This window comes from Phalacrocorax aristotelis, chromosome 2, assembly GCF_949628215.1.
Source record: "Phalacrocorax aristotelis chromosome 2, bGulAri2.1, whole genome shotgun sequence".
Taxonomy (NCBI): domain Eukaryota; kingdom Metazoa; phylum Chordata; class Aves; order Suliformes; family Phalacrocoracidae; genus Phalacrocorax; species Phalacrocorax aristotelis.
The window spans coordinates 122,074,800-122,099,267 of record NC_134277.1 but is presented as its reverse complement, the minus strand read 5'-3'; the positions used below and the strand labels follow the sequence as shown (position 1 = coordinate 122,099,267).

Below are 24,468 nucleotides of genomic sequence, written 5' to 3'. Positions count from 1 at the left end.
GTTTGGGGGTTGTTGTGGGTTTTTTTGTTTTGTTTTTTAATTGCTGTAAGTATTAGCAGAAGTAGGACAAGGAGCAGTAGGATGATCAGTGATTAAAGAAGGGTAGTGAAAAAGGTGGAAGAAGCACAAATGGATTCAGTATCAGGCTGGATGAAGCCCTGAGTCACCTGGTCTGATCACATAGGTGATCCTGCTTTTAGCAGGTGGTTGGACTGGAGACCTCTTGAGGTCCCTTTTTACCAGAATTATGCTGTGATCCTGAAAAAAACAGGCAAGTGGAATCTGGGAGTTAGCTTACTGCCACGGCACATGGCAAGTTAGGAGACTGGATAATTAGGGATGGGCTAAAACTGTGCAGGCTTATTTCAGTTTTCATCTCCTTTTTATCTCTTTGAGTGTTACAAAGAGAAGGAGGGAGACCAGATTCCGCTTTCCAAAATTTTGCCACAAAGACTATGCTCTGGGCATCCAAAGTAGAGTGGGGAGAAAGGAAAGCAGTGCAGGATGTGCTTGTAGAAGAACTCTTCCTTATAATGTAGATGGATTTTGGTTAGATAGATAAAAGGACGTTCATAATGCTCATGGAACGTTTTGATTTTTTTCGACTGTGAGACTATGGCTTCTTGGTAGATGTCATGAAGATTGTTAATCCCTAGTATTTTTGTGCAGAGGATTTCCAGCTACTAAGTCAGTATGTCTTCTGGACATTGTCATGTGGCTCTTAGTGCAGTGTGGACGACCTCAGACAGAATGCCGACATAAAGCCATGGAACTCTTCTATGAATTTGTTCCTTTATTACCAGGTACCGTAAGTCACAATATATTACTGTGTTTGCTTTCTAAATACTGTGCATGCCTTTCCTCTACATTTTCTGTGCAAAGTATTAATTAGAAGAAAAAATACTTTTTAAGTAAATGTCTGTTCACTTCTGTTAAATAGAAACTAAGTAGTTGCTTATATGGGAAATCAAATATTGTGAGAACCTCAGGGTTTGTGGACATAGAAGAGGGTTTTGTTGTAAACTTCCTTCTGGCCAGGAAGGAGAACTTACAGGCCCAGAACTGTGGTTGCATCCAGCTATGACGGCAGTATTTGCTGACCAGGAACTAGTGGGAGCCTCTCATTATGTGACATCCCGCTTGTGGGTAATTTAAGTAGTGTGGCCAAGGCTGGACCAGAACCAATACCTTCTCCACTAGAAGGTCCAGTTTAAAACACAAAGCTTGGGCATGTCAGTCCATTTGCCTCTATTCCTTGCTAGCTTGAAATGTGTTTTTCCTAGAGAATTTATATTTGTGATTTTATTTCTATCAGGAAACAAGTCTTCATCTTCTTGGCTGGCTAATGTTCTAAAAACCCGAGATATTTCTTTCCTCATTAACAAATTTGAAGGAGGTGGCAGCGATGCCAAAAGCCCATCTGGGATCCTTTCTCAGCCAACTCTCCGTGGTATGGAGGAGCCCTTCAGTTTACAGACTGTCATGCGGTGGATGGATATGTTCTTAGCAGCACTGGACTGCTACAATACATTCTTTGAGCTGCGAATGATCAAACCTCATGAAATACTGGGTGAGTGATTAACTGTAGCGTTAGGTTCATTCATGTCTTTTACACAAAGCCCACCCAAGATGAGTTCCTAACTTGGACTTGAAGCTTTTTCTTAAACGTAGAGTTGATGAATTTCACAAATTCTGCCAAAGGTTTCAATGACACTTGTTGTACTGGATATTTTTTGATTAAGTAGTACTTTGTTAATAGTGTACCTTGTTTGCTTTTAGTCCTAGAAACTTACCGTTACGTTTCTGTCTGTTAGTCGTCCACCCAGCAGCAACTTCTTTTGCTTTATCTCATCTTAAAAAAATGATTCTGTACAGCTAATTTCCCTCTGCTCAGGACAGTGATAGATATTTTGTTTTTTAAATCCTTCCAAAGCTCTTTGTTAATGTCTGGAGGGAGCTATCAGAAAGCAATGAATGAAATCCCTTTTTTCATTTCAAGCACTGTACGTATTACCTTTCTTCAGATCCTAATGCTTCAACTGCATTAGGTCCAGAAGCCTTGTGTTTGAATTTTGATCATGTGCCTAGTAATACCTTGTGTAGCCGTTGTCTCTATCAAAAAGGTTTTTTTTTATTATTCGTGTAGGTCTAAACAAAATGTTTGTCACTGACAGTACAGTTGCATAGTTACCTCATATATGCAGTCTTGTACAAGCTCTAGGTATAGAACTATAGGGCCATAGGGTCAAATGATTCAAAACTAGGGATTTCAACTTTTCATCCTTTTTATTGCACATGCTTACCTTGTTACCATTAATAAGGGCTTTAAAATGATCAGTAAGTACAAAGCTACCCTTCACTACCCAGAATGTTAATATTTGGAACTGGTACATGACTTTCAGAAAATACTGGTGTGACATGTGATGTACTGAGATGATAAACAGCAAACCGACTGTGTTTTTTCCCAGCACAAAGTAACACATTTAAAAGTTGAGAGCTGCTGTATCATTTCAGCTTAGTATGAATCTTTTTAGGTGTAAATGAAAGGTCCTCATTCTTGGAGGCTGTGCAGTTCTTCCTTGAAACCATTGCTTTGCATGATATCCACGCAGCAGAGCAGTGCTTTGATTGCAGTTCGAAAGGCAGCGTGTTCAGCCCACAAGAGAGAGACATGTATAATTACAGCAAGTGTACCATTATAGTCCGAATCATGGAGTTTGTCACCATGATCCTGGAAACATGCCAGCAGGATTTCTGGAAGGTAGGCACTGAAATCTGTTTGTGGTCTCATTGTGATGTTAGTTTGCTGGAGAATATCAGCTTCAGGGGTGCTTTAATTGAAATTGGTGACTAAGCATTGTGAACTTTGTGGTCTTTGCCTATAAGTGAAAAGAGTTATATTGCACAGTTAATTTTAGCAGTTGATGTAGTTTTGATCAGCGGAATTATTTCCTGTATATTCCAGTAGTGTGTTGACTATGAGACTCCTATGAGGTTGTAATTTTGTATGGCATACTTGCAATGAGTATTTCCTGCGTGACTCCTGATGGCCTTAAATGTGTGGGGGTGATAGCTGCTTAAAAGGCAGAAAGGCAGATCGTGGCAATTCTTTCTTGAATTCAGTATAGATATTCGTGTCTCTCCACTTGCCTGGCAAATATAATGGTGCAATATAAACTGTATTTAACTGCATGAAGTATAGTACTTAGGAGTCTCAGGAAAATTACACCACCAGGCTTAGTTGTGAGACTGTCTCTTGTTTTAAGTAAACTTCTAGTAATGTGCAGAGCGGTGTACATCTGGATTTCAAGGTGATTACAGGTGTATAATCAAGACTGAAGCAGGCCTATGTGGACATAAAAGATCTTATGTGCAGTTTGAGATAGGATTTATGCTATGTATATTTTTACAGATATTTAATTTCTGTGTCTTAGCATGACTGAAAGTCAAACATTTCGTAGACAGTCACTTAGAATAATTACTCTTCCATGTTTTGTTTCATTTTAGATATAAGGAATAATGATAACTTATGAAGAATAAAATAGGGAAATCTAAATAGGTTTTTAAATAAAGCTTTTATTTAATGTTTTATTCTTTCTAGCTACTTGAGAAGGAATTGCTTAATGCAAGCCTTATAGAGCTTCTGGTGATGACAGTGTGTGATCCATCACAATTAGGCTTTAACACTGCTGATGTGCAAGTCATGAAAAATCTCCCAGATATCTCAGTGAGACTCATGAAAGCTTTGATGAAATCTCCCTATAAGGAATCTTTGAAACTATGCATAAAGAAAAGAATCACTCTGCAGAGGTAAGTAGGGCTTTCTGGAGAGCTTCAATCCAGAACAAATGCCACTCTCACCATGAGAAATGGAAAGTAAATAATGTTGTGTGTGGTTGGACATGGAGCTCCCCAGTAGCCTAATGTTATTCCTTCTGTTTTCTCATTAGCCTTGAGGACCTTTGTTCTGTTGATCTGTTTAATTCAGATGCACGTTTTGATCAAGTTAAGTTTAGTGCTGTCCTTTCTGCCTGCAAGCAACTCCAGAAATCTGGCCTGCTGCATGCTGTTCTTCACAATCAGGTAATTGTTTATCCAGAAAATAATGGTGAATGTTTTTATACAGTAAAGAGCTTTTCCTGTGTAAAAGGTCAGTATGAAAACAGAGAACAGATCAGATGAAGTTGTGTAAAATGAGATCAACAGTGAAGAGCTGGTGTTGAATAGGATCATAAATAAAAGTTCTATGTTTATTTTATGAATCTGAGTAGCACAATACTGAGGTTTGAACGATCTTCATAATTATGTCTGTCTTTCTCTAATTTCCAGGGCCTGGAGGCAACCAGAATCCACCTAAAACTTCCCTTTAGTGAGCTTCACAAGACTGAAAGCTCAAAAAATCAGTATTTACTATCCCATAAAGGAAGAATTTTTCAACAATTTTTAAATGGGCAACATTCAAAGTGATGAGGGAAATTAGAAAATGAATACATTCCAGCTGATCAGGAGCAACAGTGGGTCTGAGTTGCAGGAAAACAGGATGGAGAGCAGTTGTGGAGTAGGGGTCTAGGCTATAATACTCAAAAGAATTATTTCTACTAACTTTCTGATTGTAGTCAATCTATTTTACTTTGGGCAATTGAAGGAAAACAGGCTGTGCAACGGCCACAAGGACTGGGAGAATTTGTCAACTGGTGATCAAGGCTATATTTAGCAAGTAACAAAATACTTAATTTCTGTAGGTGTTTGCCATACATCTACATCTACACAAAAGCTAGAGCTGTGATTGTCAGATGGTGATATTCAGGGAGGTGCATGATTTACCTTTTGTGGCCCACCCATTCTGACTAAGCTGTTAATTTTATTTCTGTAGTAGTGTGGTTATCTCAAAAAAATCTGGAGTAGGATCGGAATCTTTTCAGATTTTCAAATGACTGTCAGTTTGTTCTAGACTTTGTACACAACAGGGTTGCCTGTTTAAAAAAATCTTGTTCCTCAGTTAGAAAGATGTCTTGTCACAGTATATTTGCATCACTTTATAAGAATATGACCAGGAGTTCAAGTGTTTTCATTAGCTATACAGGTGGATTGGAAGGCCTTTATGTTATTTTTTTGTCACGTTTGTTTATTTCCATAGGATGAAGGATCTCATTTCTCAGTTGGCCGTAAGCTTCTTTCAGTTGTTTATAAAGGTATTGCACCTGGGAGTGAAAGGACACCTCTTCCGTCGTTAGACATCAGCAGTAAGCGATTAGCTGATGGTCTCCTGCAGCTAGCCTTTGCTATTGATGACCAGGTAGGATATGTTTCTCCAGTTTTAATACTGAATCATCATTTAATATTCAACATCAATAGTCTTCTGCCCATATTTTGGGTAGATGAGGCTGGTGTTTTATTCATAATCCTACAGAGAAACTGTAAGGATTATTTGGTTTAATTCAGTGACAATTGTAGGTAGCAAGCATTTCAGTATTCTGTTTGCGCTTTATTTCTGTGCTTTTCGTTAACATAAAAGAGTTTGGGATGGAAGGTTTAAAAAACTTGTGCACTTTTGTAAGAAATGAGTGGAACTTAATGTGCTTGAGATAACTCTGTCTCTATACTTTAATTTTCACAGTACGAGGAGCTAGTGAGTCTGCTGTTGAACACAGTGGTGTTATCTGTGCCATTATCAGGAGCATCCCAGAAGGACCTGATCAGTTTCTCTCATGGACAGTATTTCTACAGCCTATTCTCAGAAACCGTCAATCAACAGTTGTTGAAAAACCTGGATGTGATCATAGTCCAACTTATGGAATCATCTGTCAGCAATCCCCAAATGGTATTAGACTTCTTTAAAAGGACATGGTCAAATGGGAACGTTAGAAGTAATGCTTTTTTTGTTGTTATAGGTAGATGTAACTGAACGTGTAGTGGAGAAAAATGGATTTGGTTGCACTTCAGACAGCATCGCATTGATAGCTTTGATTTTAATTTTAGAGTGGACCCAGAGCATGCAGACTGGATTTGTTTTGGGTAAAACTACACCGGAAAAGGAATTCCCACCACTAATGGGCATTTAGTCCACAGGTCTAGGGTAGAGCTAGATCAAAGTATTAAAAAGAGAGACAAACACACACACACACACGCACAGCCCCCCATGACCTGACATAAATACAGGGTAGATGCCATGTACTCAGTCTCAGCACCACTTGTTTTGCCTAACAGATTTTCTCCTGTTGGTCCACACTATTTCCAAACATGGAGCTCACCTTCAGGTCCATAAAGGAAGAATGTTATAATTGAGAAGCCTTCTTTCAAGTGCTTTAGACAAACAGAAGGGTCAGAAAGAAAGATCAAAAGTCCACTTTCCCTTTTGCTTAAAAAGATGCTCAGGAAAGTGGATCATCCTTTTAAAAATAATTGGATCTTTTCTTATCCGAGATGTTACGCTTGAAGGTGTTGCTTCCAAGTAACATTTTAAAATACTGGGAACATATTCTTTTATTATACCAGAAATTGTTTAATTTGATTGAAGAGAGAAGTATATATATTTTAAAAGGCTCATTCTTGTGATGACTTTGTAGTGTTTCCTGTGCAGAGCATGTCACAATAGATTTCCTTCTTAAAGTGTCTCTGATAGGCTACTAACTAATACTGGCTACATGTGGCAATAGTGTTAAAAGGCTTCATTTATTAATTTAATTAAGGCAAATAGCCAAATTGGGTCAAACACACACTTTTATGTTGTCTGCTATCTGCTGCTGTTCTTTGCCTGACTTTTTAAAAAATATGTTACAGATTACATTTTATAAGATATCCCTTCTTTAGTTTTATGCATTTGTGTTATACAGGAAGGAAAAAATAAGGTTTATTTCACTGTACCCATCCAAATCTGGTGAAGTAACAAGATTGATTGTATTAATCCAGCTATTAGGTGGTTGCCAACTATTCAAGAGGAGAATGCAGAAATCAGGTTTGGCAGTCAGTGACCATTGGTTTTAGTCAGGTCTTTCTTAGACTGTGAAGAAAAGAGATTGAAGTGTACTTAGTTCATATCTGGCATGCCGTGGTTTATGTTTTGGGTTTTTTTCAAAATGTATGCAAATGAGTTAGCATATGTGCTATTTCTCCTATTTCTCAGCTTCATGCTAACTAAAATTTTCAAGTATTGACCTTTAGAGTCATTCTGGATTATCATTTATTTCTCCGTATTCACAGAAAAGTTATGGGAAGGAGTTGCTGTACTCTGAATGAAACAGGAGTAAATTGGATAGTCTCTTTTTTGAAAAGTGTGTGCTTTTAATTTCCTGCAGAGACTTCTCCTGTATCTTTTGAGACTTAAATCTAGCATTGCTCTGTGATACAATAAATTAAACTTAAGTTTGCTGATATGCCAGGGTAAGATTTTGAAATTTCCTTAATTAGACATTTATTTTCCATTAAATAGAGTTATATTTAAGGATGTGGGATAGAATTAAGATCTTCCAATTTCAGATCTTAATCTTAGCTTTCCAACAGAGTCAAAGAAGAGAAAGGTGCTTCTAATTTAGGTGCTTTTAGGACAGATAGCAAGTCGGACAGGAAGAGCCTAAGTTGAAGGGATTGTCGTCTTTTTCTTTTAACAAACTTTTAAACTTTCAGTCAGGTGTTCTGTTCTCCTGAATCTGTGGTGCTGTTTTATGATTGCTCATACAATGAAGAGATCCTATCATCCTTTCATTTGGGATGCAAGAATCTACCTGTTGCGTTTCCTTCCAGGTTGGTAGCATTCTGAACGGCATGTTAGACCAGAGTTTTAGGGATCGTACTGTTTGCAAGCAACAAGGAGTGAAACTGGTCACAGCTGTCCTAAGAAGCTGGAAGAAACTTGACAGCTGGTGGGCCAAAGGTTCAGCTCCCGAGAGCAAAATGGCAGTCTTGACTCTGCTGGCAAAAGTTCTGCAGGTATGCATTCCTTATAAAATCCAGGTAACTTTTCTAATTCTGTAGGAATTGTTTTGCTTTGAAGAAATGCTACTTCATTCTAATGTTTTCTTTTGGGGGGGGGGGAAAAAAGGTTGGGGAATATAAAAATCTGATTTTTTTTTTTTATTTGCAAAGTACAAAAAGTATTCTCCCCCCTTTTTTTTTTCCTTTTTAATTGATCTCATGTTTTAGCTGCCTCTTTTCCTTCTGGAGAAGTGGTACAAGTGCAGAGAGTAAACTTTGAAACTGAGCAGCCTCTGACAACATTCTTTGTCATGTTGGCATCTAGAATGTCACAGTCCTCCATATGAACAGACTGCAGAAAGATCTTTATTTCAAAGACCTTTACTTGCTGTTATATTGGGGTTTTGGTCTTTCTTTCTCTATTTTGAAAACATAATTTATCTACTTATCCTATTGGTGCTTTTTAGGAACTTGTAAAAGTAGCTGTATACAAATACACACAAGATCACATATTGAGAATTTTTTTTTCTTTTTTATAATTATGATTTTAAACTTGAATTGTTTTAAAGGTGTGTGTTAGGACGCAGAATGTGAGCTGTATTGCTGCATTAGCTGTCAGCGAAGTGACCAGTAGGGAATCTGGCTTTGAGAGAGAGCTCAATATCAAATATCACACAATACGATTTTGTATTGTGTAGGAGCTTTTAGAATTCTTTTTGATAATTGATAATAAGAATTCTTTTTAAAACCAGAATCACTCTATATGTGCTTTCTGTTAATTCAGTGTATTTTTGGAAATTAAAAAATTCATGAGCTATAGAATTGTTTTTGTTCATTAATACAATGATTGCTTTGACTAGTTTTAAAAAAAATGCTTTTTTTTTTTTCTTCTGTCATTCCAGATAGACTCTTCAGTTTCTTGCAATACCAACCATGAAGCATTTACAGCTGTTTTTAATACCTATACCAGTCTACTTACTGATCAGAGTTTAGGCTTAAATCTTAAGGTAAATTGCTCACTTCAGTGGCTTTACTGGCCTCCCCAGATCAGAATGTTAGTTGTCCATGAAATTCCCTGTTATTGGGCTTAAATTTTACCTTAGTTTGCACAGTAGCATGGACGTCACTTCCATTTTTTTATCCTCCTGTTCAACAGCCTAAAAATTGTAAATTGTCCTTTTTGTTCCTCAGACAGAAGGCAGTATCACAGATCTTTTGTTTTGGTTTTAGGGGCTCCATTTTTTTTCCTTGCCCTACCGAAGGGCACGTAATTTTTAGGAAAAAACTTACTGTCAGTTGCAAGTAATTTAGAACTCTAAAGTGTTAATTTGAGAAGTGACAACTAATCAGGCTTTCGGCAAGGACTGGCATTTCCTACATGTCAAATTATGAACGTCTGCCATGACTTTAATGTCCATGTCTGCAAGTGTGAAACCAGTACTAATGGATTAACTGCTGTATGTGGCTTGGTCAGGAAAGGGAGATGAATCACAGAATCACAGAATGGCAGGGGTTGGAAGGGACCTCTGAAGATCATCTTGTCCAACTCCCCTGCTTGAGCAGGCACACCCAGAGCAGGGAGCACAGGAACACATCCAGGCGGTTTTTGAATGTCTCCAGGGAAGGAGACTCCACAGCCTCCCTGGGCAGCCTGTTCCATGAAGTGTTGCGTACTGAAAGTGGAAGTTATAAAAGATGCTGGAGCATAACGTTTGGACCAGAAGAATAAAGATTTTCTTCCTGAAAAACAGCTTTGCATAGTTGCTGCTCTGTCTGTCTAGCTAGACAGTTTTGTGCTTTCCTGTGCATTTAAAAGAAAGTTTGGGATCTTGCTTTAGCTGCCAGTTGGTTCCTTAAATCAGTCACTTGAGTGATGCTGGATGCTTGCTTAAAAGAACGATGAGGTCTTACTCATAGCCATGTCATCCATGGCTTTCAACTCCCACTCAAATGTGATCAAAGCTTGTTTTCTGAACTAGCACCTGAAAGATGAGCAGCTATGTAATGTATCTTTATCAGTACACTGAGCTGTTGCATCAGTAAGCCCAGCCACTGCTGATTATTTTGTGGTCCTATTCAGCTTGCTTCATAGCTAGAGAATAATCTTTTTAGTGTGAAACTGCATTTCTTTTCTTCAGGGCCAGGCACTGATAATTCTTCCATTCTTCACTAATTTGACTGGAGAAAAACTTTATGACCTTAAGAATGCTCTTGATCAACTTGTAGCTTTCAATTTTCCCATGAGGTCAGATGAGTTTCCCAGAGGAACCTTGAAGCACAATAACTATGTAGACTGCACTAAAAAGGTCAGTATTTTTAATGAACATGTAATTAGAAGCTTAAGTGAACTATGTCTAGAAACAATGTTTCACAGTGTCTGGAATTAAAGAGAGATACCTTCAGTTTATGTAAGGAAACCAGCTTTTCTGTTTCTGAGTTACGTCTTTATCCAGAAATTTAATTTAGATGCACATTAAATCAGACATATTAAATACACATATCCTTCTGAGCATCTGCTTCTGATCAGTACTGAAAAATCATTACACAATTAGATTGGATTGATTTGATCAAGTGTGGCTCCTTATCTTATGCATCACTTTTTTTCAGTTTTTAGATGCATTAGAATTGTCTCAGAGTCCAATGTTGCTGCAGTTGATGACAGAAGTGCTCTGTAGGGACCACAGACATTTCATGGAGGACTTATTTCAAGCCAGCTTCAAAAGAATTTCCAGAAGGTGAGTTTGGTCTACTGGATTTTGCTCCTGTTCTCATTGAATTTTTGCTGAAGCAAATGTGCTTCCTCTATTATGTTGTCCTTGTAGTAGTGATGGTTTACACCATAAATGTTTTCATAATAATTTTAATTCAGGTTTTTCTTTTGTCTTCACATTTCAAAAATATTCCTGAAGTGTGAACAAGTGGCACGAACTTTGAGATAACACTTCCAGTGCCTGGGCAAATTTTGTAAAGCCTTCTGTAAATTAGCATGTTCCAGCAGAATTCAGCTGAGGATAGTAATTGTGTGATACCTATATTTGGTATCCCTGTATGATTACCTAAGTTGATAGCACTTAAAGTGATAGTGAATTACTTTGTTCAATCCCTTTCAAAACACAACAGCACATTTATTTAATTGAGTGTTTCCAGAGTGGTAAATTGTAGGCACAAACATGCTTTGTCCACAGAAGAGGTCTTCAGTCTCTTCCAAACCAAGCATTCCAATTCATGATGGGCTATTAAGTAGTCACTATTTTGGAGCGTGTAGGTTCCTGGAGAAAGTAATTTATCTTATGCCCAAACCCCATTTCTGAAGTTTTAGCTTTTATAAAATTATTCAGAACAACAGTTCATCTAGTAGTGGAACATTCGATAGGCTACAGAAGGCGCTGATAACAGTGAAGTCTCCTCTTTTTTTTTACTTGTTTGCCCCCATCCTTCTCATGTACCTGATAAATGATTTCTTTAGGTTTTTCAGTGAAAAGGGACTGAGAGAGCTAATGATTGCTTTTGGATTAAGCTAACAAAGATACTAAAACAAGTTTACCACCTGTTGCAGAGTAAGAACCTGTGATTTTCTTTGGAGAACTCCACAATAAGTGGTGATTTAATCTGATCTTGCATGTCTTGTAGAACAATAACCCAAGAGGGTATGAATGCAGACAATAAAAAATTTTGAATGTCACTGGGTTTTGAAATATAAATGGAGTCTGGTAAAAGAGTTTTCATCTTGAGATTTCCATCTTGTTTAGGAGTACCACTGACAAACAAGTGATACTGTTGGACACTGTTCACAAAATGTTCCAGAGCAAAGACCTTCTTTCAAATACTACCCGTCAAGCATTTATGGATCGCTCCCTGCTCACTCTCTTGTGGCACTGCAGCTTAGACGCACTGAGAGAATTCTTTGGCAAGATTATAGTACAAGCTATGGATGCACTTAATTCCAGGTTTACAAAGGTATGAGTTACTTTCCCACCCACCCAAGGATTGCAGAAGGTCAAATACAATGTTGGTATGTACATTTTGCTTAACTTTGAGTAAGACACTAGTTGAAACTGTTTGTTTTCCCGATTTCTGTATCTTGAAGTTTATGCCAATTACATAGTTCAGTTATTAGTGAGAAACTTTTCTTTATTCCCCAAAACGCTGCATGATTGCATATCTACTATGTATAAAAATTGAAGTTGGAATGTTTTCTATGTGTGTCTACAGGGGTCTGAAGTTCTGTCAAAAGCAGAAACCCCTTCTAACTTTGAAATATAAAAACTGTATAAGATTGTAGCCTGTTACTGCGTTACAAGAGAGAGGTATTCAACCTCCGTAATGAAAGCTCTTAAATTAGCTGCCTTACGTGTAGAGAAAGAAACACGTCTAACTACTGCAAAGATCCTTCAGCAAGGTATTAGGAGCACAGATCTTCCTTTCTCCATTTATAGCCAATTTCTGATTCTGTTACATGCAGTGATTTTGTTGTCTGTGGAGGTCTCTGCTCTTGCCATAGTTCTTCACTCCCACAGTTTTGCTGATGCAACTGTTCAAAGGCAGCAGGACAAACAAGATGCTGAACTGATTCAAATTTAGTAATAGTTGCTGAAAACAAAATGCTAAACCCAAGACTTATGTAGAGTCACCCCCACCATGTTTCTGTTGCTGTAAATGTTGGCACCAAAGTGAGGTGAATAATGAAACTCGTGAATAATACCCAGTCTGGAGACAGGTATATATGTTTTGCTTACAGGTGTCATGAGTCTTGAGCCATTACTTGGTATTCTGCTTATTTTACTCCGATATCACTATATTCATTTAGGCCAATTATCGTTAAGACAGCTCACCTGATAAAGAGCAGATCAACATAGCTTTAATAACTATTACACAGGAACTCAGAACCTGTCAGTCTTTTATTATCATTGGCTGTCTGTTTTAGAAAGTAAAAGTAAGCTGAAGGCTGTTCAGTAGAAACTAGAGGAACTGTGAAGCTACTTGGGAAAGGCAGGATCCAGGAAATCTTTCTGAGATTTTCCTTATTTGTTTCTAGTCCAATGAATATATTTTTGATACACAAGTGACCAAGAAAACGGGGTATTACAAGCTGCTAGAAGTGATGTATGCGCGTCTTTCAAAAGAGGATGTTTACTCCAAGGAATCTAAAATTAACCAAGCTTACCGTGGTTCCATGAGTGTAGAAGGAAATGAACTTACCAAGACACTAATAAAGTAAGACTATTTTTTTTTTTTATTTCCTTTTAATTTCTAATTAGGTTTTGGGCAGATACACCTTTTACGTATGCCATATAAAGCAGAAGATTGAGTTGTTCAAGGGTAAATGTAATCTGCGGTGTAGCTTTTGATTTTTAAATGGAATACCCAATATTGAATTTGCGTTGATAGAATGATCTCTAGTGTAGACTACAGTCCTATGTCAGGATAACTTTTGCCTCCTGGTTTTGCCATTTTTTTGGTCTATTTATTAAACTTCTGCTCTTATTTTTCTTTCTCAGTAAGATTCTTGGCCTTTAGCTTGTGTTTTCACAATTTCAGTTTCAATATACTTACGCTTTTAAGTAGAGCATGTTTCTGTGTTGTAAGATAGGTGTTTATATGACTGATGAGAAGATGGGATGGATTTTCATATACATTTCATAATATAGCAGCACGCCCAGCAGGTATAATTTGGTTTAATCACCACTGCAGAGGGGGACAGAAGTTTAATACTGAATGTATATCCTAATTAATATTATTTAGCTTGTTTAATATTCCAAAAAAAGTATAAGATGCCTGAATTGCTGTTCATTTGTTTTGTTTTAATTTTAATTAAAGTCCTATGAGGACTTTAAAGAATTTCTTGGCTATGATTTGCAGAAGATCTATAAATGGCTATGGGCAAAAGACCTATAAAAATTGCGTCTAACCTGGTTTTCTCCGGCTAATCTATAGAATAGCTTAGCAAGCCTGTCCATTCATAATTTCTTGGGAAAGGACGATAAGAGAGATTTACGCATGCATTGGAACAGATCTCCGTCTTATCTGAAAATGGCTTATCATTGTATTCCCGACATTAAGGACTGCTGTGCAAATACTTGGGGAAGCTGGCTTTGTCATTGCTGAATGGTTCCGTTTTGGTGCAGTATACCTGCGGAGAACTTGAACAAGTCTGAGGTGGTTTAATGCTGCTACTGCTATAATAATAAAGATCCCTTGAAATTCTGTTAATTCGCTGGTCTCTGACTGGGACCTTGCCTCTGCTTTGTAAAAAAAGACTTCTGATGGTGTTTTCTTCCCTCTTTGTATTTTAAGGTCATGTTACGATGCATTTACAGAAAACATGGCAGGAGAGAGTCAGCTGCTGGAGAAGAGGAGACAGTATCACTGTGCAGCATATAATTGTGCTATTGCTGTTATTAGCTGTGTCTTCACTGAAAGTAAATTTTATCAAGGCTTTCTTTTTACAGAAAAATCAGAAAAGGTGAGAAGCTGTTGTTGCTGTTAGAGGCTTCCAGAGCCTGAGACCCAAAGTGGTTTTACCTGACTGCAATAAATCAAAGCATTAAACCTGAACGACACACAACTGTATTAGCAAACTACCTAGTGAGGCAATAGAAGGAGTTGTAGCTGGCTTGCTTGTATCTCTCACGCAATTTGAATTGCTGATGAAGATTTTACTGTCTGTTTGGGAATGGGTAAAGTAGTGATACATTTACCCTGTTTTGCCTACACTCTCAATCAATTTTCTAAAATATGAGAAAAAAAAACCTATTGTTTAAGTTCTCCAGCGCTTGGAATAATACACTTGAATAAGAGATACTCTCTTTACAGAGCACATTGTCTGTGCTGTGAATTCTTGAGTAGTCGAATAACAAAATTTTCTTAGAAGTATTGATCTAGAAGAGAAAACATGCCACATTTTCTATATTATACATTGATCTGTTGTTTTTTAAGACAAAATAAAATATATTCAGAGAAATTGTTATTATGTGCAACATTATCATTTTTAAATTTCCAAACATGCTTCGGTTTGCAGAACTTGCTGATTTTTGAAAATTTGATAGACCTGAAGCGTCAGTATACATTTCCTGTAGAAATTGAGGTGAGTGGAATTTCTGGGATTTAGTGTTCCTAAGTAAAAAATGAGTATGGCTTTAACAGTGTATCACTGTAGACCAGGTCAGTTCTCACACACAGAGAAAGAGGGTTCTGTAGTGAATAAAAAAATGGAGTAGTACTCAATATTTTAAAATAGGTTTTTCTGAGAGAAATACAGACTTGAAAATTAGAACACAACTGCAGTGCATGTAACATTAATATGTTTTCACACGCTTACTCTGGTAATGAACAGCTGTAGGAATAATTTAGCTGGTTTTCTATAGCATTAATTATAATCGTTTACAACGTGAGATTTCCATTCATGTTAAATGGTTTTGATAATTTTTGGCAGTTCTGTAAATAAATAATTGTAAACAAGCTGTAAATTTAAAAAATTAATTAATTTTCAAATTTTATTTCCTGCTGCTTAGATGCCTCTGGAAAGGAAGAAGCGGTACATTGCTATTAGAAAGGAGGCCAGGGATGCAGGGAATACCGATCAGGGTATGAAAGTCATTCATGACTATGAAAAAAATGCCTTCTTACCTTTCATAAAGTGTTCATTGGTGCATTGCTAATTGGCTTCTACAGTAGCAGGAACAAATGAAAGCATTCAATGTACTTCATCTAACAACCAATTCCCACCCACCCTCAAGTTTTAGTGGCTAATAAAAGCTTGCTTCTTGTAATTACCTTGATTAATGGTCTATTCTTTTTCCTATTTAGATGAACCCAAATATTTAGCTTCTGCATCATACATGATGGATAGCAGTTTGAGTGAGGAAATGAGTCAGTTTGATTTTTCTACTGGAGTCCAAGGTTTTTCTTATAGCTCCCAAGATGTTACAGCTAGCAGCACTCGTCTCAGGAGAAAGGTAATTTAGCGACTTATATGCAGTGTTGAAGAGAAGTTTTATGCTTTTTAGCAATTGCATACATTTATTGGGGCTGAGAAACTTCTAATCTGCTATATTTATTCTACTTGACTGAGGATGGGTTTCTCCAGAAAATGAGGGAGGGGACTTGACTGTATTCTATTGGTCATTTTCCTTCTTCCCTCTCTCCACTGTGTACAGCTGGAGAAAAACAATGCCCTACCTTGGGCTGCTAAAGTTGAGTAATGTGAGTGAAGTCCAGCCTGTGTTGTAAAAAGGTGACTTGTGACTTCATATGCACTCAGGAGTAACCTGTGATGGTTACGTTTTGCTGTTAGGCAGCTGGTTTCCTCATTGCCCTCTTCTTTTGGTCTTTGAAGGCACTTGACCAACCTGGTTTTATCAAATGCATGGAATAAATGATCAGGCACTTTATTAATTTTGTATTTCTGTTGTGGCACCTTGTATTTAACTGTTGCTCTTGGGAGAACAGCATTTAGTATCTGCCAAGATTTGAGGTTGTGTTCCTTCTGCAGTCAAGAGACATCAACAGTAATACTGATAGGATAGATATTTGCTATAAAGCAAAGAAAGCTTGTAGAAGTATCATAGACACTGAAGACAAAATCTGACAAAATAACTGTTAACATTGGTAAAGATAAACTCTTTCCATCTTTTGGAGCAATGAGGTATTTTAGCTGCAGTGAAGTTAACCAGAAATGTACTTTTTATCTGCTTTGTGTAGTAACGTTGTAATTTCTAACTGTAAACAGCTTTCTTCTTTGTTTTATTCTGTGTAGCAAAAGAGAGAGGTGCTGTGATTGTTAAGTCTGTGTGAAACAACACATCCATAAAAATAGGGCTTTCCCCCTGTGCAAGGTGTTACTACGTTCTTTCAGCTATGAAATGAAATAATTTCTATGAGGTTCAGCTAACTCTTCCTGCTTCCAGCAGCTGCCACACCTATCCTGACAGGTAGTGAAGTCAGAGTAACATGAGGATGACATCCGTTGGCACAGAAGGCAAAAGATGTGCACAGCTGGTGCATATTTTGGGGAGGTGTTCGAACCGTACATTTGAGGTGGTACCTGTTGTGCACACTGTGCGTATAGTCAAACCTTTACAGATAAAATCAGAATGACTCATGGCGTTATCATGATTTAAAAGAAAATACAGTGTTATTAATCATAGTAACACTTTTTTTCAGGAGACCACAGAATACATGGTTTTAAATGATGAAATGGAACTGGAAATGGATGAACTCAACCAACATGAATGTATGGCTTCTATGACCACTCTGATTAAACATATGCAGAGGAACAACATTACACCCAAAGTGGAGGAGGCCAGTATTAACCAAAAAGTTGGCATGTTTTCAGTAATTATACCAAGAAAAGGGAGTCATCACTGAATCCCTTAGTTTATTAATTTTCATGACTGTATCATAATGAGACCTATGTGGCTCAAGCTGGGGGCTTTTTGGCTTGGTAAGCTTGTTTGGTCCAAGAAGTGAGTTGATTTTTGCTCATGTCTCTTAAATTTCAGGGGACAGTTCCAGTAGATCTTCCTCTTTGGATGAAATTTCTGCATGGCAAATTAGGAAACCCATCAGTACCACTAAATATTCGCCTCTTCATAGCAAAGCTTATTGTTAATACTGAGGATGTGAGTAATTTTTTTGTCATATTTTTTCTCTTAACAGGTTGTATTATAATATCAACTGTGTAATTCTTGTGGGGTAAAATATTTCATCAGGTGAGACTTTTGGGGCATTCGAATTGAGTAGTTCGCTGTGATAAAAGAGAGCACATTCATAGCCCAAAATTCCAGATAGTGGAATATGGACTATGGAAACCCTCAGAGCTAAACAGTGTTCTGGTTGCAGAAAGATATTAAGATAGCATAATGTGTCTTTGCCTGAGAAGAAACGTTTTCTAACTGTCATTCTTGTGTAAAACAGTCTCATCCTGTTTCATACAGTGATTTTAAAGCATAATGTTTCTGTCTGAAATACTCCAAATTCAAAATACAAAAAGGCTGAATTTCAGAATTGATTCAAGAAGCTGTAACACCCACTTAATGCTAGTTTTTTAGTAAAGCTGTCTGAAATGCAAGGGTGGATGAATGGCATACTCTTTCAAATCCTTTAATGACAGGTTTTCTGCATGAGAGCCGTCCTGTGTGGGCCTGAAATAATTAACTTTACATGAATACTTCGTTAAAGGTTTCCAAGCAGAAGTGAGGAATGCAGTTAAGGATACTTTATATTCTAAAGTTATTTTAAAATTTTTGTGGTGGTTGGTTCAGAGGTTAAGTGAAGTGATAAGAGGTTGATTTAGCAGTCTTACCTGTAACGATTACTGAACAACAGATTATTCAACAGTTGGATAATTTGTACTTGATTGTTGCTTCTCCTGTTTTCCGTAGGTTTTCCGACCTTATGCAAAGCAGTGGCTTGGTCCATTGCTGCAGCTTGTTGTTTCTGGGAATAATGGAGGTGAAGGGATTCATTACATGGTAGTGGAAATAGTAGTTACTATCCTTTCCTGGACAAGTGTAACCACTCCCAACGTAAGGAAATGTGAAAATAATTTTTATTATTATTTTGACAGTTTGGTAAGGAATGAGTGAGTTTATTAAGCACTTAAAATCAGTTTCTACGTCACTCTACTGTTTCTTTTAGATATTAACTTCAAAAATAGCTTATTTGCTTGCTTGCTTTCATACAACAATGTATGTCTTCATGTTGGATTCACTATGTTTATTTTTGCTCCTGTTCATTGTAGGGGAATATTAAGGATGAGATTTTAGCTAACAGATTGCTTGAATTCTTAATGAAGAATGCCTTTCACCAAAAAAGAGCTGTGTTCGGACACAATCTCGAAATCATCAAGACAGTTATAGAGTGTTGGAAGAACTGTCTCTCCATACCGTACAGGTAAGCATTTAGACAATTGCTTTCTTTTATCAATATCTCAAGAATGTAAATGAACATTATCAAAGGAGGTGGAAAGGTAAATTCAGCTGCAATAGTAAACTTCCTGTCCCTAGAGTTGACAGCAGAATTTCAGAACTGAGCTCTCCAAAGACTGTAACTTAATTTGCAAAACAGCAAGAAAAGAGTCAGGGAAAATATGTAGAGGATTACAACAGCAACAACAAAAGCAGGAATAATCTCTGCAAAGGCTTACGTTTTACTGGAAATTTTGGATATTATGACTGAATATTGGTGAACTCTTAGTAAGACTTTTGTGATCTGCTGTGCTCCTGAATGTGTTGCAGAGAATTTGTGTGGGCTTGTAATCTCTTTTTAGTTTTTATTTTTGTTTTGCAAAGACATCTTCATGGAAGCTAAATAGTTAGGTCTTTCTGAATACATGCTTTTGACTGGTTTTGGTAGGAGTATATGCATATATACATACTTTCTGCTGGTTTTGGTGGGGTTGTCTGTGTGTGTATATATATCTGTATACACACAGTGATTTATGGTGTGTGTATTTTGGGGTTTTTGTGTATATCACTACTTTCATGTTTGTATCCACCAGGTTAATATTTGAAAAGTTTTCTAGTGGAGATCCTGATACAAAAGACAACTCGGTGGGAATTCAGCTTCTGGGAATTGTTCTTGCTAACAATTTACCTCCCTTTGACCCAAAGTGTGAAATAGATCGTGTCAGGTGAGAAATGCAGCTTTTTGGAGAATTATTTTGATAAAAGCTTAAGACAAAGAGAATACATCTTACTTGTCAGCATGAAGTATGGAAGTTGGATTGCTTGTTTATTGGAATTTTGTCCTATCATCCCTTTGCTGTCAGAGATAATGCTTTCCTAGCTGCAAGCCGCAAACCACATTTATTTTGGAAAATAACTAGAAGGATGTAAGCTTTTTTGCAGTGGGCCCCAGGGTTACAGTTTCATGGGAATTAACAGAGTCAGGAATTGCTAAAGCAGGGATTTGAGTCACTGTAGGTGGAAATCCATGTTGTGCTGTGTTCAGCTCTTCTAAAAATTGTCGCTGTTCCCCTAGGCAGCTCAGGTGAGCTTTTTGTTTCAGTTTAAAATTGGATGCTGGAGTAGTGGCTTACAGCAAGTCTACCTTTTATGTTAGGTATTTTCAGGCTTTGACCAGCAACATGGGCTTATTAAAGTATAAAGAAGTTTATGCAGCTGCAGCAGAAGTGTTGGGACTTGCTCTTCGATACATTGCTGAGAGAGAAAATGTAAGTAAACTGTATTGTGTGTCTGACCGTTCCTGACTTAATTCTATGTACATCATTTATGTGATGTATACATCTAATTCAGCTTCAAAAATGAATGTATTTAAAACTCAACAGTCTTTGTCCAACAGATTGACTTAAAAGTCTAAACCATTAACTCAAGAGGAAAAGAATTTGAGAGCAAACTGAGTGCACAGTTTTCGCCCTGGTGTTTTGAAGCTGACAGTGAATGGTCTCTTTCTGAGGCTTTGTTCAGCTTTTGCTAACCAGCAACACTGGCATGGTACATTGGAAGTTTTTTTGGGTTTTGGCGGTGTTTTGTTGTCGTTGTTTGGTTTTGTTGGGCTTTTATTAAAGAAAAAAATAAATTGTGTGTTGGGAGGTTTGGCTCAACCACTTGAATATCTATATCTGAGGATGCTTAATAACTTGTAAGTTTTGATGTGAAATTTAAAAGTATTGTATTTAATTTCAAATTGAGTTATTTTCTTTGTAGTGGAGGAGGTGAATGCAAAACTGTTACTCACCAAATCCTACGGTACTAGAACTAGGGGATAGTGCTTGAGGACCACAGAAATCTGTTTGAGGCAGATGGTAGAAGTAATTCTTTACACAACAGTTAGCGAACTCTCTGGAATTTGTTGCCAGAAGAGGTTCTAGGGGTAAGTAGCATCAGCAGGTTCAAAGAGAAATTAGGCAAATTCCTGCACAAAAAAAAAAATCATTAATAGATTCTAAAAACAATAGACAACGAGGTACACTCCAGGATCCCTAATCTAATGACAGATGCATGTTGGGTTGTATGAGAGGAGGGCAAAATACAGCCAGACTTGTGTGCTTCCCCTAAATATCATTCCGCAGCTGCTATTGGAGACGAAAATACCAAGATACTGGCTAGGTGGATTATTAGTCTGACCTTGTAGGTTATTCTTAGTTCTCTCCCCGCTATTGTTACTTCTTTCCCTACTTAATTGCATTTCGGTTGTTCTTTCACAGTTTGTAAACTGAATTCCTGCCGTCTTCTCTTTTAGTCTTCGCAGTTCCATTATAAGCAGTATTTTGAATTAATAAGCAAAGATGGTGCAAATATTTTGTCCTGTACAAAGCTTATTTCTTTGACATTAAGTGAAGGTTGCTGATTATTTTTCTCCTTTACACTAAAAATGTCTGGTTTTTTACATTCATTAATTAGAAATCTGCCATACTGAATGAGAAGCTACTTATTTATGTAAGCATACAAGCAACTTCTATTTCAAAACTAAGGTGTTTGTTCCAAGCCAATTAAAGGAAGCTCAAAAATGTCTTTGTTTAAGCAGGCAATCATGTGTTTCAGCCAGGCGTAGGGGTACAGCAACTATAAAGCACCGTAAATGTCAAGATGAGGCGGACGGATCTTACCTAGCAAAATGCACTAGAATCAAATGCTACAGCAGCAGAACTATGTGTCATTAAGGTGGTTATGAGTTTCATGGCTATCCTCGTCTTACTGTCTTACTCATTTTCAGGTGCTTGAACATCCAGTTTATGATTGTGTCATAAGACAATTAAAACATCATCAGAACACCCAACAGGATAAGTTTATTCAATGCTTGAATAAAGTTGTTAAGAATTTTCCACCTCTTGCTGACAGGTATGTCGTCATTTATGTGGTATGTTCATCATAGATCTGGAGAAGTAATAGAAAATAACTTGCTTTTCTTTGTGGACTTCTGGTTATGTTAAGGTTTATGAATGCGGTATTCTTTTTGGTACCCAAACTTCATGGCGTGATGAAAACCTACTGTCTGGAAGTAATAATGTGCCAGGCAGAAGAAATCCCTGATCTCCACTTGCAGTTAAAGAGTAAAGACTTTATCCAGATCATGAATCACAGGTGAGTGGTCGTGTGATTACAAATGTGGATGTATAGTCTAAACTCCTTGATAATATTTTCTCTACTGGCCACAACATTTTTACCTTCAGAAGCATTTATATTTCATGTTCACTTTTTGGTCACTGCTCTCCTGATTCGAGCTAATGGAATCTGGGAGTTAAGCATTAAGACAGTTAGCTGAATGTGAAAAACAAACAAAAAAAACTAAATAGCAGTAAGGTGAAGCACCACTGGTATGTGAATTTCTGTAGTATGTATTAGTTTAGTTATAGTCTTACTCTGAGGTTGAAGTCAAAAGTATTTACCTAAAGTCCTTTATGCAAAACCAAATATTGTTGCTAAAACCTAAACTGATATTCTGGTTCTGTGTGTAGCAGTGAAAAGAGAAGTAATGTAGCGATTCTTTCTTTCCTCTTTTTAGGGATGATGAAAGGCAAAGGGTTTGTTTGGATATAGTGTACAAGATGCTGTCTAAGCTAAAACCACTAGAACTTAAAGAACTTCTTCCTGGAGTGACAGGGTTCATTTCTCACCCTTCTGTAATATGTCGACAGCGCATGTATGATATTCTGATGTGGATTTACGATAATTACAGGTGTGTATTCACTGCAGATATTCTCTTCTAGTGGTTTGTCATAGGCAGAGTGAAAGTGCTTGTAACATTGTCTTCCAACTTCACGTCCCTTGGTGCCAGACTTTCATCTCGTCACCTCTCTCAGAAGAATGGAGCCTGTTGTTTGCCTAAGTAGCTCTGGCCTTTGGTGGCAATTTTATCACTTCCATTAAGGGACAAAGACTTAGATCTGAACTTCAGTCCAGAACTAGGATGTTGCATCACCACATCATGATGGCATAAGAAGTCTTAGTTCTGACGCTTCCCCTTTTTTCTTGTTGCCAGAATTTGTAAGAATTGTACACTAGAGAAATTTACTTGTAGGTAGAAAGTCTATTAAGGCACTTTGGCGTGATCTGGATCCCTTCAATCTCATAGTATAAAGATGTTCTTCTGGTTTGACCCCTTAGAGTAAGGAGCAGACATGTACTCAGTTTGAGAAGCGGGTTGCTGTTGAATCATCTTACTTAGCTGGGTACTATTACAGGCTTTTTCCTAAGATAACTTAGCGATTTGAATGGGTAATTATTGTGAAGAAAATGTACAGGCTATTTTTACTCCAGTGTCACTTGGGAAAAGCCAATTCTCTGCCTTTTTCTCAGTTTTAACCTTGCAAACTCAGAATTACTTCTGTTTGGCCTTTATAATAAATACCTAACATGCATTATTTAGCTTTCTGATTTTTACTCTGCTAAGTAGTGGAGAGACAAGACATTTCTGGCAATGAAGACTTCATATTATGAAAAAAATGCAGTGTTTTCATGCCTAGTTGAGATTTTTGAGAAGGGCATGTTCCTCCTTTTCTCCCACCACCCCCATCCTATTATTTTACTATGGATTGTTTGAAAGAAGTCATTAAGAGACATTTTTCTCCTAACATCAGTGATCCAGAAAGCCAAGCAGATGGTGATTCTCAGGAAATACTCAAACTGGCAAAAGAAATCCTGCTGCAAGGACTGATTGATGAGAATGCTGAACTGCAGTGAGTAGAGTGTGTTGTGATGACTGACTGAAATAACAAATCCTTAAATTGCTGTTTATCACAGAAGAGTTGATCTTTAGAGGTTTTTAAGTATTTTAATATCAAAGAGTAACAGTGACATAACATTATTTCCTTTTTTTCCAATAAGTTAATTTACAGAATTGTGTCCTATAGTGTTACACCAAATTTAAGTGAAGCACAGAGCTTTTGAACAAACTTCTGAGCCATGGAGAAATTGTTTCAGTATGTTGGACCTTATTCTGTGTTAATATTCTGGAGTATTTTAGCAACAAGGTGGCCTTCACGATACACAGACACACAAAAACAGATTCAGTGTTGGAGGATGTTGGATTTTTTTAACTTTTTGGTGAAGCAGGATATAGAATAGGAGATCTCTGTGCTTATCCACCCCTAGCACTTTTCAAGAGGAAAACAATAGAAATAATATTTTCAGAGTAAATCTTTAATATCAGTCGAATGGCATAGAGCATGGTAGATGAATGAGGGATTTGGTATAATTCAATAGAAGATCCATGGCATGAAGGGGTTAGTTGAAGGTGGTAATCTTATTGTGGTTTTCTTTAAATTTACTTTTTTGGTAGTGTTGTCTTCTGTTTGTAGATAACCAATAATAACTTTATTCCTTGCCTTTACAGATTAATTGTTAGGAATTTTTGGAGTGATGAGACAAGGTTACCTGCAAATATTCTTGATCGCATGCTGGCATTGTTAAATTCTTTATATTCCACCAAGATTGAAACAAAGTACTTGAGTCTGATCACAAATTTTCTGCTTGAAATGACTAGCAAGAGCCCAGATTATTCCAGAAAAATATTTGAGCATCCACTGTCTGAATGCAAATTTCAGGTGAATTGTAATGTGTTATCCTGTGTGCAGTCGTGACAAATTCCATTCCT

General features: G+C 37.2%; 1 protein-coding gene across 4 annotated transcripts in view; it reads left to right on the top strand.

Annotated features, from left to right (window-relative positions):
• PRKDC (protein kinase, DNA-activated, catalytic subunit) overlaps nt 1–24,468 on the top strand; it is an 86,133-nt gene that overhangs the window by 25,688 nt on the left and 35,977 nt on the right. For all 4 annotated transcript variants that reach the window (XM_075084983.1, XM_075084984.1, XM_075084986.1 and 1 more), the window contains 28 exons: nt 670–803; nt 1,316–1,570; nt 2,535–2,761; nt 3,602–3,810; nt 3,951–4,083; nt 5,138–5,296; nt 5,618–5,821; nt 7,741–7,926; nt 8,814–8,918; nt 10,050–10,217; nt 10,519–10,646; nt 11,661–11,868; nt 12,947–13,125; nt 14,206–14,374; nt 14,930–14,995; nt 15,423–15,495; nt 15,718–15,866; nt 17,074–17,211; nt 17,412–17,531; nt 18,294–18,437; nt 18,653–18,804; nt 19,412–19,543; nt 19,975–20,086; nt 21,589–21,713; nt 21,807–21,956; nt 22,378–22,551; nt 23,453–23,551; nt 24,208–24,418. In XM_075084983.1, coding sequence (XP_074941084.1) covers nt 670–803; nt 1,316–1,570; nt 2,535–2,761; nt 3,602–3,810; nt 3,951–4,083; nt 5,138–5,296; nt 5,618–5,821; nt 7,741–7,926; nt 8,814–8,918; nt 10,050–10,217; nt 10,519–10,646; nt 11,661–11,868; nt 12,947–13,125; nt 14,206–14,374; nt 14,930–14,995; nt 15,423–15,495; nt 15,718–15,866; nt 17,074–17,211; nt 17,412–17,531; nt 18,294–18,437; nt 18,653–18,804; nt 19,412–19,543; nt 19,975–20,086; nt 21,589–21,713; nt 21,807–21,956; nt 22,378–22,551; nt 23,453–23,551; nt 24,208–24,418 — 4,309 coding nt within the window. The remainder of the gene's footprint in view (nt 1–669; nt 804–1,315; nt 1,571–2,534; nt 2,762–3,601; nt 3,811–3,950; nt 4,084–5,137; nt 5,297–5,617; nt 5,822–7,740; nt 7,927–8,813; nt 8,919–10,049; nt 10,218–10,518; nt 10,647–11,660; nt 11,869–12,946; nt 13,126–14,205; nt 14,375–14,929; nt 14,996–15,422; nt 15,496–15,717; nt 15,867–17,073; nt 17,212–17,411; nt 17,532–18,293; nt 18,438–18,652; nt 18,805–19,411; nt 19,544–19,974; nt 20,087–21,588; nt 21,714–21,806; nt 21,957–22,377; nt 22,552–23,452; nt 23,552–24,207; nt 24,419–24,468) is intronic.